Source organism: Hesperophylax consimilis, chromosome 22, assembly GCF_061612785.1.
Source record: "Hesperophylax consimilis isolate HC1 chromosome 22, BYU_Hcon_1.0, whole genome shotgun sequence".
In the NCBI taxonomy this organism is placed as follows: domain Eukaryota; kingdom Metazoa; phylum Arthropoda; class Insecta; order Trichoptera; family Limnephilidae; genus Hesperophylax; species Hesperophylax consimilis.
In genome coordinates, this window is record NC_142857.1 from 4,648,624 (window position 1) to 4,661,592 (window position 12,969).

Here is a 12,969-nt window from a genome sequence, read left to right on the forward strand (position 1 = left end):
AGTCCAACAGAATTCAGGTCTAAACTAAAAACTTACCTTTGTAGGTATACTCATACCCTTAAATTAAATGTACCATTCCTGAGAGATAGTCCAGTTATATCCAATTATGTCCTAAATCCTGTATCTAAATTTCGTTAATAAACAATTAGTTAATGTTAATTACGTGTTAATCTCAAGTGACCTACCAGGTAAGTATTGTACTGTATATTATCTCCATATATACTTAGTAATAACATAGTAGAAATGTATTTTATACCTTACAGCGCCCTTGAGGTGATTTTGCACAAAAACGGCGCTATAAAAATCATCCAAATATTATGATTATTATTACAGAGAATGCAAAAACACATGGGTAGGATGGAAACAAACATAGTGACAGTAAGTCGTATTTTACTACGCTGCTCGCTGTCGGCTTGCGGGGTTGGGCTGTTGACTATACAGCTATTTCATTCGTATGCATATATTCCTTGAATTGCTATCCTTTTTTCATACGTTTCGTTTCTCGCTTGATATCGACAAAAATTCAATTTATTAAAAAAATTATTCAATTTATAAAAATCAGTTTATTTATAAACAAGTTCATCTATGTAATTATTATTACGCGTGACAAGTATTTTGCCTTTCGAAGGCATCATCAAACTGTTTGATATAAATCGAATATATATTCATGACTATCAGACATACATTTATGATCAGATAGTTTGATAATGCCTTCAGAAGTCGAAACAGCTGTAGCTATTGAAAATATTAAAGAAAAACTTACAATTAAAATGTTGGAACTTATAAATAAATATAGCGATTCGGACAAAAAAATAATGATATCTAGATGTACCGTCGAGCGTCGCTCAATATTACCGGGAGTCGTACGCTCATGATACATCAAAAGAGTCGGCCCAATTGTGCGACACGTTCATCAATGACTCATCGCTAGTATTTACCCTTCTAATCCTTGTACTTTTCTCAGTGTGTTTTAGCCTGTTTGGTCTTGTCAGCGAACTGAGCACGCCGCCCAAGCTGTCCATCCGCATGCGCACCATTACCGACAAATTGGTAGAATGCTGCAACATTCTGGCCGTGGTATCAGTTTCTGCCTTGGGCGTGTTCGGGGCACCCAGGAGGGCAAGGAAAACCATCGTTGTGCAGAAGCTCCTGACGTATGTGAGTGAGAATCCTTCTAATCTGTATATCTTCCACAGTGTCCCTCAGCCTGTTCGGCTTGGCTAGCGAGCTCATCACGGACCCTAAGCTGTCCATTCGTATGCGCAGCATGACGTCCAGAGTGGTGGGTTCCTGTGACATCCTGGCCGTAGTGGCCACCTCCGCTACAGGGGTCTACGGGGCCCCGAAGAGGGCACGAAGAACCCTTCATGTGCTGAGGCTACTAACATCTGTGAGTGTTCCTGAAATCATGGTTCCCCAAAGCAACCGTTTTGGAATGCCTCTTTTCAGTTTTGTTTACACCCACACTGCTTGTAAAAGCTTACCAATATGTTCTTAAATCACTGTGCTTCATCCCAGAGTGGGATTTTGCTTTCTTCACTACTGGCTTCGGTTCCTTGCCATTCTCATCCGGTTTCAGGCCTTGCCATCCTAGTTAAATCATCTTCCAAGCAGTCAATCCACTTTTTTCGTGGTCTGCCTCTGGACCACTTTTACTGAGACACCAGTTGAATTATTTGGCGTACTGACATCTGGCATTCTGACAATATAGCCAGCACGTTGCGGCATTTCAGCATTTGGGATCTACAGAAACCTAAGATCATTTTATGCTCAGAAAGATTCCGGAGTTCATTCTGTAGGATCCATTTTCTACTTGCCGACTGCTTAAGAATCCGAACCAAGTTGCAGCATTTTTATGAATCAGACTTTGATGAACATAATGTACTTCTGTTCACACTGCCAAAAGCTTACTCATAATTGACAAAGAGGTGGTAAAGTGACATTTTGACTATCAATAGATTAATTTTACCTTTTTTATGTATTTCCGCCAATTCCATCTTTCAGGTCAACATGTTTGTAACAAAACAGTTCAAACAGGCGCACGCATGCACTACCAGACGTATTATAGAAACTAGCTTGTCGACAGTTCGAGATGGAAATTTTATAGTATTATTATCTTATTTGACTGTACAGTTTAGGATGTTGTAAACAGAAGTGGCGCCCTCTGTTATTTTCAAAATGAACCCATAATGTTTTCTGTAATATTATGTTAATATTGTAACACATTCATATATTTTTAATTTATGAATTATATGTATTTTATTTCGGTGATATGGGAGGGAAAATATTTTTTCTTTCATCTCTTCCCTATTATCTTTAATCTCTAAATAGTATAAAACAAAGTCACCATCCGCGTCTGTCTGTTTGTACGCTTAGTTATTCTAATCTTAGCAATGCATTTTGAGAGGGATTTCACCATCATTTAGAGAATTTTATATATATAATACATGCGTATCATATTTATATAAAGTAAAAAAAAGGCTCCGATCGACGCCGGGTAAACGTTAGCCAATACCAAAATAAAATCGCGATCCGCGTCTGTCTGTGTGTGTGCCTAGTTCTTCTAAACTACCCAACGGATTTTGATAGGGTTTAAGCTATCATTTAGAAAATTTCTTACGAAAGGTTTATATATATAAAACATGCATATTATATTTATATAAACTAGAGAAAATTCAAGCAACGCGTGTACCCGGCGTAGCTAGTTCATTACTAAAAATATAAAATGTATTCTTCATTAATTCCTTAACATTGATGAACGAGATTTATGAAGAGTGTTCCTCTCATTGTCCGAGGTCTTAATATACAGAATGTCTTATATTATTTATATATATACTTATTAAATGGAAGGGTTGAATGGTTCTATATACACAGTTGTTTGTTTTGCAAAATGCTATAAATGATCACCAACACTTACACTGGGCGATGCCCAACCAAAAGCCGCCCGCAACTGATTTATAATTAGTTTTATAGTAATTCTCGGGAAGGACGAACTCTGTCTAATACCATCAATAAATATTTCATAGGTGGACAACAGTCTAGGCCTGGAGTTACTGTACACGCAAGAACGCAATTCGTGCATTGTGGTGGTGATAATTTTACTTCTCTGGACTTGTCTTCTGATAGATGACTTTGCCCTCTATGCCAATCAGGCGAAGCTCAACAATACACACCGTAAGTTTTGATTATTTTCTAATATCCGTTTAGAATTTCTAGGAATTTTTGATCCAATTATTACCATCTTCTCTGAATCTTCCTTCAGAGGTTTTTTGATCTGACACAATATAAATAATTTTCAGATCGAAATCATGTATTTTTTTAATGAAATTCTTACCAATGTTTGTATAGTCGAGCTTTTACGAAACTACCTGGCCTTCTATCTTTTGTACTACGTTGTGCTGATGCTGGAGGTACAGTTCGCCTATACAGCCCATGCCATTTACCTGAGGATTAGAAAGCTGAACATGGTCCTAGCAGCCACAGGAAGGAACCTTTCCCTTATTGACGGTAAATATTTTATAATCAAATCAATTAAGTGCATTTTTTCACAAATTGAAATTAGAATGCCATATTTATTTTTAATGGATAGCCAAAAAGTTTGTATTTTTGTTTTTCTTGTAAAGATGACAAAATGGACTGAATTAGAGATTTACTAATTAAAGTGGCGATATTTTATAATAGTCCGAAAAAATTACCAGTATTTAAAAAATATATAATTTTTTTTCTCAGAAAAATCCGCCATCGTCAAGAAGTCATCGCCTGTTTTCAAAATAAAAGTACAACCCTCTGACCCCGTCAGACTTGGGGCTTTGGTAGATGCTTTGGGTCTAGTGTCAGGTAATGACAATCCTTTTTACTAACAAAATTAATATTTATCAGTATTTATATATCGTCAAAACTATCTTTAAATCCTATATGATGTGTTCCTGTTGGACTGTCGGTTGTAAGGCGAGCTGCTTTTCTTGAAGTCCTTCGTTTCTTTGCGCAGGGATACGCACAAAGAGAGATGAATGAGAGATGTTGTTATTAAAAACAATTGTGTTTTAATAGATTGATTTATTGCGTTTTAATTCAGATGAATTGCAATGATTCGATTTGTTAGCTCAGAGGCTAAGGTGTCAAATGAAAATGAATTTCGTAAGCGGTAAGGATACAATAATATGACAGTGATTTGCATATTTTAACCCAATCCCGTTGTTTTGACATAAAAATCCATAGACAAAACGTAGCATAAACAGACAATATATTGAAGAGATGAAAGGAAAGTGAAAGCATTATCAAACTGTGGTGAGGTCACTTACAAACGATATATTTATATTATATTTTCTACATAATAATTACACAACAGAAGTAGTTTATAAATAAACTCCAAGGTTTTTGTAAATTTAATAACTATATTATTGAATATATGAAAGAAAAAACCAAAAGTACATTTTTAGTTTATTTAGTCACGCATAGTCATTAAAATCTACTGTCTCTTCGCATTTTAATCAGCCACCAAACCTCTTTTATTAGCACCATTTGTTATCCCATCTCCAGTGGATTGCTTGTTCATTTTGTTGTGCTTTCAGATGCGATAAGAGTCTCCGATTTACCTCTCCTTCATTTGTTGGTCTTATAGTCTTTCATGCTATTTCTCCCCGTGGTTCTCTTATGAATTCCTTAGTTTGCATTTTGAATATGACCATTGAGGATGAATACATTGTTGTTCGAGATTGGTTAGGGGAATATTTCTTTCTTGCAGATGAGAAGAAAGCCACTTCTCACGAGCCAGCCGAGTGCATAAGGAGGCTGTCAGAGCTCCACGGAACCCTCTGCGCCGCTGCAAGGGAAGTTGACGCCAGCTTTGGTCTGCCTGTTCTCATAATCCTCATCAGTACCTTGCTCCACCTCATAGTGACCCCATACTTTTTGATTTTGGAGATGGGTAAGTTATATAAGAGTTTATTCTGTTACATGTTAGTTACATACTCGTATTCTGTTCTTCCCAACATCGTCCTGGTGAAAGTTGTTGTTCTCTCTTAGTTGGTAACACAAATATGCTATCCGTTTTTTTCCGAAGGTGGTGCTCATCGTCCTCATTATCTAATATTACAAGGACTCTGGTGTTTGGCCCATGGTTTCAGGCTGTTGTTGCTTGTGGAGCCCTGCCATCGGACTAAAGCTGAGGTAAATATTCAAAAACATATTCGATAAATTAATTTTCAGGCTGTCGTCAGTCAACATTTGAACAATCGTTTTTGTTTTTTTTCTCTATTTCGTAGCTTATGAATTTACAAAAGAAGAATGCATCAGTATCTCCTGTAAAACGAAGACCAGTTGTTTAACATAAGTGGCACAATAACGGAACATGAAGAGAACTTTAAAGTTAACTTTGGTATTTGATGAATTGTTCAAATCCTGTGAAACAACTGGCGCTTAATCTTGACGATTTTTTTAATAGTCTCATTCAGGGTCTTCGTTTTTTTTTGGTACTTAACAAATACTTAAAACACGGTTTATAATATTCCCTTTTATATTGCTTTTATTCCATAGAAGGACCAATTCTGCGCGGATTTCAATGACTGTCTGAGTTTCTAAAAGTAACTTAAATTTATTTAACTAGATTTTCTATTGAAGTAACATTTTTATTAATTTATGACGTCAAAAGCAGGGGTCACTTTTGAAGATGAAAAGAACCTTTGTATAATTGAATTTCTGTATTTTTATTCGTCTTGACAAATGCCAGAACACTGCGGGAATCCAATTTATACTCAAGGGATTCTAAATTATGGTTTAAATTATGCTCTTCAAGGACGAGACATTTACATTATTTATCGAAAAATAATGATCTGAAAAACAAAACAAAACAAAACAAAACAAAACAAAACAAAACAAAACAAAACAAAACAAAACAAAACAAAACAAAACAAAACAAAACAAAACAAAACAAAACAAAACAAAACAAAACAAAACAAAACAAAACAAAACAAAACAAAACAAAACAAAACAAAACAAAACAAAACAAAACAAAACAAAACAAAACAAAACAAAACAAAACAAAACAAAACAAAACAAAACAAAACAAAACAAAACAAAACAAAACAAAACAAAACAAAACAAAACAAAACAAAACAAAACAAAACAAAACAAAACAAAACAAAACAAAACAAAACAAAACAAAACAAAACAAAACAAAACAAAACAAAACAAAACAAAACAAAACAAAACAAAACAAAACAAAACAAAACAAAACAAAACAAAACAAAACAAAACAAAACAAAACAAAACAAAACAAAACAAAACATAAAAATATTACATAAATATTAATTAATTAATTACTAAATTTAGGAATAAATAATAACTTACTATTTTGTACCAAACCAACTCAGGCTGCCAGGACGGGAGACATTGTTGGCGAGATGCTCGGCCACGGTTCTGCTGGTAGTGCCGTTCTCAGGAGGCTGGAGATCTTCTCTCGACAGTTGCTACACAGGTCCCCTGACTTTACAGCTCTTGGGGTCTGCACACTGGACCGCCCTCTCATTGCCAGTGTAATTATATTTAACTTGCCTTACAAAAATAGATTAGAAACTGTATTTTATTACTTCATGGTGCTTCGCCTTAAACGAATCTGCTGGCGCAGCGACACGAAAGTGAGGTGAGTAAATTATAACACATATTTAAAAGTGTAAAAGTTTAAAAAATAATAAAATAAAATAACTAAAAATAAATATTAATTCATTAGCAGATTTTATCTTCAAGGACCGAATGGTGGTATTATAATGTGGGCTTCCTGTACTATCAAGTTCATTTATTGACAAATCACCGAAAGTGGGAGGTCACACCGCCTCCCGCGCTCCGCGCAATTTGGTTTGTTTCCCTTTCCCTGAACAGATGATCGTCTGTAAAACAGTATTCAATGGTTTCTTCATCAGGAAACAGAGTTACTTTGTATCCTGAACAATGAACAAACCATAAACGAATGTTTTAGGTAATAAGGTCAAACGTTTAATGGACCTATAAGCAGAGGCGGCCCGTGACTGAAATTTTTCACTTTTAAAGTGTACCTATTGTGTAATTTAGGTAGAGAAAATGAATGCATTGGGGTACCTACTGCAATTCATTTTATCTACTAAGTTATATTTGTAAAATAATTTATTAAATAATACTGCTATGTCAGTGTTCCCAAAATCATCTAGGACCCGAATCTAAGAAACCGTTTGAATTCACTGCGCACGAGTTCTAATGTGTGAATGTGGTAGCGCTAACATTGTACATTGGTATTTCTAAGCGAATCCATTTCAGACGCTTTGAATTACTCATGATCAAAGTGATGCGAAATTCACTCGCCGTCAAGGCGCTTCGATAGTGCACAAGATGAGTTATATATCTGCACTGCTCTTAACACGTGATTTGACGTTAAGGGTGTAATCTGTCTCGCTCATGTCACCGTTTCGGCTAGACCAAGCCGTCTTGATAACGCTCGATACTATCTCAGTAGTATGGTAAAAGCATGGCTCTGTGCATATCGGGGTATGCACGGTCCGCTTACTCTTGCGCGGGAGCCTTGTACTAGAAGATAGTTCAAATTGTAAGTTATGTAAATACTATATAGTGCAATGCACAAATGCTCGTACTAAGAAACCGCCACCGCTTTTTAAACATGTCGATAATTTTCACTAAATGGTGGTGAAAATAAAGTGTATTGTGTTATTTAATTAAAATGACGCCACAAAGTGATTTTGTTATCATTGAAGAAAATAATTATTTAATCATTTTGTGTTTTGATCGCAAGTCCCTCGCCGAAAGCATATTATACGTTCAACCTCATTTACCTAGAATACTAATTACAGGCAAGGCATTAAAAATTGGTAAGAAAATAGTTATTTAAAATCATAATTTATGATCGCAAGTATATTTTGCGTGTAACCTTTAGGTTTTCTTTTAGCAAATTCATTTTTCGGGGTATCCAGTTAAAATAAAAACACGCAAATGACCTTTAACCTGGAAACACCTGTATAAAGTAACAGCTGCCTGTTATAGGTTTAGAACATTAATGGCGGTCCTTTGATACTAACGTGAAGCTAATGATGATATTTACGATAAACCACGCTTATCATAAATAACTGTGTTTCAATAAATTAACATTGACAGCCGTTTGTTTCATTGTCGGTCCCACGAACGCAACGCAGTACGACATCTTGGCAATTTGCAATCTAGAAATTTTATGTAAAAATAGAAGCTTTTGGGACACACTAACTTGTTCCACGCAACGTAATCACGCAACGTTGGCTACGCGCGCTGTCCAGATCGGCGTAGCACGTGTGAACGTAGGGTCTATCAGTGATGGTTCTTCAAAAGGGGATGATGGGGTTTGTCCCCACCAGATATTTCCGAAACCCACCAGCGATGGCACTACGTCGTGTAATATTTTAAATTGAGCCTTTATCAATAACAACCCTTACGTAGATGGCGATAACGTTTAAATTCCCGCTTAACACCATCCGCCTGTTTTGATTTATGCAAGAAAAAAACACGGCCAAAAAGTGCCTTTTATTTTATTTTGTGGATCTCCAGGAATAAATATTTAATTTTTTTTCGATCATTTTATAAATAACTTAATTCGCCACATTATACAATAAAATCATAATCGAAAATGGGTTCGTAAGCAGGAGATTTTGAACTTTAAAGCAGTTTTCATAGGCCTTTACATAATTTTTTTCTGGGTTTATAAAAAGACTTATCTAAAAAATACTCGATTATTTCAAAGGCCAAGATTTATTCTACTAGCAGTATTTAATTAAAGCATCTGAAACATTTCTAGGCGACCAAATTTTCAAACCAAAAACACATGATTTTGCATTACTACGTATGGCATCGCTTTAAAGAGAAAAATAGTTGAAACTGTATCTATACCAAAATTGAACATATAAGCAAAAAATTGTTTAGAAAATTTTCAATCTTGAAATTTGAATAGTTCCTGCGGAAGAACTGACGTCCGCTCCGTGCATTTCTTGTAGTGTACTGAATTATGTATGCATACATACACAATTACACATTGGCCATGCGCAGTGGGCACAGCGCATTCGGGGAACGTCCCGGGCTTTTTGGCTTGAAATTCGTATTTAGTGCATTTGGATTGGTTATGTTCCCTAGATATTCTACCCAACTGCGCACGCGCTCTTGTATGTAAATCTCACAGAGCTTGGGGACAGATTTTAAAATCCCCTCACTAGAATTGGACAGTTTGCTGGTTTCTGGTGGGAATTGCGCATGTTCAAATTAAGTTAGATGATAATCTTGCAAGACGTAGCGTTATTTTTATTATTCTATATTATTAATTTATGTATATCCAGAGATATGTATTTATTATTTCGTGTTTGGACAGCTGATTAGCTGCATGACTTGTCTTTTTTATTGTGTATGTATTTTTAGGGTAGTGAGATTTGAGTACACGTAAAAAAATCCGGTCCCCACCATCGAAATAGTGCTCGCGCCGCCACTGGTTACACTTTCGCGAGGTACGCAAAGCTTTAGATATTTTTAAAAAATAGTACTGGCTTTATAAACACATTTATCACACATAAAATGTGCGTTGCGTACCTAGGACAAGTGTGTTCGTCAGCGTGGGAAATTAGCTTCGCATACGTTGCGTACGTGGAACACTGGTGCTTACCTTGTGATTTCACTTTGAACAGCACACTAATGTGATATTTTGACTTACGTAGTGTTTTTTAAATTTGAATTTAAAATACCACACAAGAGTCCCAACTGCTCCCAACCGTATGGAGCCAGCGAGACCATTGCATCCCCAATTGAGGTATGTTAGTGGAGAGAGGAAGGAGATCGGGAAAAGGAGGGTGAGGGAGTATCTGGCTATTCAGATCTGGTCACCAAACACGGGTAAAGCCATTTCAAACAACCTTTTAATTTTGAATGGTGGCCTTACACCAGGGTGATACTGAGAGTATCTTCCGCTCTGGAACGTGCCGCAAGTGTATTATATTTTATTTTAAATGAATAAATTGTAAAATCACACAAATTAATAAAATTAAATTTACTTGCGCACGCCGGGATTTGAGGAGATCCTTACTCCTTGATCACGAATGCCGAGTGTTGCTGTTGTGTACCCCACATAAACTAACTCTATGTATTTTTGTTATTTGTTTTTGGGGTATTATGCCGTGTTGCGCTAACTCCTTCTTTAGCCAACGTTTCGCAAATAACACATCTGCCCTGATGATGGACACTGCAATGCTGTCCGAAACGTTGGCTAAAGAAGGAGTTAGCGCAACACGGCATAATACCCCAAAAACAAATAATAAAAATACTTTTGGCCGTGAAAATCTTAAATCATATTTAACTCTATGAAATTGCGATCTAACCACGGCATTTCCTGAGACGCTGAAGCGGTAACGCTAAATTCAACCACCTGAACCTCCTAACTCAATTACTAAATATTATACCAGTATAACCTATCCACCCCAAACCAAACATAACACAATTTAATTAGCATCTACATTATGTTTTTAGTTCTACTAAATAGATTATTATTTCATAATTATTTGCTATGTTTTAAGGCTTCGTTGTAAGTATTCTAAGATGGTTAGAAAGGGAGATAGATTAAAAATACGACAATAAATAAGCGAAAAGGGTAAAAATATTTAATAAAACACGGCTCCTTTGAAATAAAGCAAAAATATCTTGAAAATTCGATGATACAATGTGATTTTTTTTCATGCCTTTAACATATTAAATAACCGAACAAAACGTGTTTTTTTAATAATTTTCTCGAATTTCATATAATTACCGTTTCGGCTTTACAAATGTATAGTTATTATTTAAAAAAATACAAAATTTGTTTTGGAATTTAAAAACTTAAGGTTTTAAAGAGAAATATGTTAAAAATCGGTAGATATTCATTTTAAATACTTGCATTAATTAAAATGTACTTCTGTTTTGTTTCAATCTCTTTCGTCTGTTGCATCCTTAAGTAAATTTAACGTAGTATTCTTTTCTTTAAATTAAATTGTGTCTATGTTAATATGTAATATTATGATGTAATGACTACTAACCTAATGTGTTTACAATACTGCCACCAAGGATGGAACCACCTCTTGTATCATACTTGAGAATTTCAAGGACGATGATGTGTTTGAATTGTGTCCTAAAACACGCGAAACCTTCAGCGCAGGTTCTCCTAGTGAGGTGTTGACAAAACACTCCTACTAACCCATACAGATAGATACTGATTTTAACATCCATAAACTATACGTAAAAATATAGAAATGATAAATAAATAAATAATAAAAATAAATCACAGATTGAGTAGACTATAATATGACTACCAAACCTAACCTAATATACTCAAGTTATTTTATCTGAGTTTTAGGGAATTTGACATGAGAACGGTTTTTTGTATATTAGCTCCACAGAAGAGGCCCTGAAGATAACAATCCTTCTTATTGCCCATGTCATCTTTTTTGTATTTAGTTATAAAAAAGACATTTTTATATCTAGTGTAAAACTTTTAATAACTTATTTATATAATATTAAGGACACTTTACAATACTTCTAAAAATATTCTTTATAGTATTTAGGCATAACCTTTTAAAATAGAGATTATTTTGGGTTCCCGACAAATTTGTTTTTGGAAGTCTAAAATCTCCATAGTTTCTCGTAGAGTAGGCATGTATTGCGAAATTAAAATTTACATTCTTAAACATGTATTTCGGAAGCATCATATTTTTTTAGCTTAAATATAAATATTAGGGTATTCTAAATTATCTTAGGGATGGGGTGCGGAAGGTTTTTAAGGGAAGGAAGAAGAGAATGTTCTCGGAAGTAAAAAAGCATGAGGGGTATGTAGGAATCCGAGGGTAGTGAGTCCAGGAGTGACGAACATATAAATTAATCCATCTCACCGCGATGCAAGGCGATGTTCCAAGAGAGTCCTGTAGGAGAAGTCAAAGGTCTCCCACAACCAGCCTGCCACGCAGTTGGTGGGCAAACGCATCTGTCACCATGTACAAACCTCACTACAAGAACCTGGGCATCACCAAACGTAGTGAACCACTTGGACACAGAGGTGTTGGTTATCCAAGAAATGGTTCTGCCTCAAATTGCAAACTTGACAAAATAACTAAATTGGTTTTCCATCAGATATATATTTAAATAAGTATTTATTTCTACGAATATTGTCTAACGTCTAACTTATGAAACGCGTAAGTTCCAAACAAAGATTTTAATAAATTTGATGCTGTGTTTAAACAATGAAAAATTGACCTTTAACAGTAACCTGGATATTTATTAATTACCGAATTAATTATAAGTACTTGTAATAAAAGCGTGTACTTTATTACAGGTGAGCGGAGCAGTCACCACGTACCTTGTGATCTTGATACAGTTTCAGAAGCAAGACGACATGAACGAGGGATCCCAAGAAGATAAATCAATCTTTGATACACGTTTATGGAACCATTCTCTACATTCATTAACTGAAATAGATTTAAATCATAATTAATTATAACCCTGCTCTCATGTTTCGTGGGAACATTAAAACGGTTTGAGGACTATAATAATAACACAATAAAATATTGGTTAGTGTTGTCATCCATTTTCAGTAACGTTTTTACTATGTACTTGATTAACCAAAGATGCGTTGGAAATTTTTGTCTTTGTGGATCATTGAATAAATTAACAATTAATATTAAATGCCTCGTTGTTTTTTTATTTCATTTAAATTACTGTACGACAGATTAATCGTCAATTTACAAAAAACGATTTCACATTTTCAATTGACTGGTCAGTGGCCGAGTTGGCATTGCGTCTGGGTCCCGCCCAGGGGTCGCGAGCTCAATTCCTCGGCCGGCTAAATCCTCCATCACGATACAAGCAACATTTTCTGTTTACAGTGGTGGTAGTAGGAGATTTTGAAGTAGTAGGAGTCTGACCTACCACAGGCAACCGAAGTTAGGTAAAATATAA

General features: G+C 35.3%; 1 protein-coding gene across 1 annotated transcript in view; it reads left to right on the forward strand.

The window, feature by feature from the left end:
• The first annotated feature begins 1,196 nt into the window (after positions 1-1,196).
• Positions 1,197-12,969, forward strand: part of LOC149412727 (gustatory receptor for sugar taste 43a-like) — a 57,389-nt gene continuing 45,616 nt past the window's right edge. The window contains exons 1-8 of the mRNA XM_089645400.1: positions 1,197-1,390; positions 3,027-3,174; positions 3,349-3,507; positions 3,730-3,837; positions 4,745-4,927; positions 5,063-5,169; positions 6,372-6,533; positions 12,347-12,449. Coding sequence (XP_089501526.1) covers positions 1,259-1,390; positions 3,027-3,174; positions 3,349-3,507; positions 3,730-3,837; positions 4,745-4,927; positions 5,063-5,169; positions 6,372-6,533; positions 12,347-12,449 — 1,102 coding nt within the window. The 5' untranslated portion in view covers positions 1,197-1,258. The remainder of the gene's footprint in view (positions 1,391-3,026; positions 3,175-3,348; positions 3,508-3,729; positions 3,838-4,744; positions 4,928-5,062; positions 5,170-6,371; positions 6,534-12,346; positions 12,450-12,969) is intronic.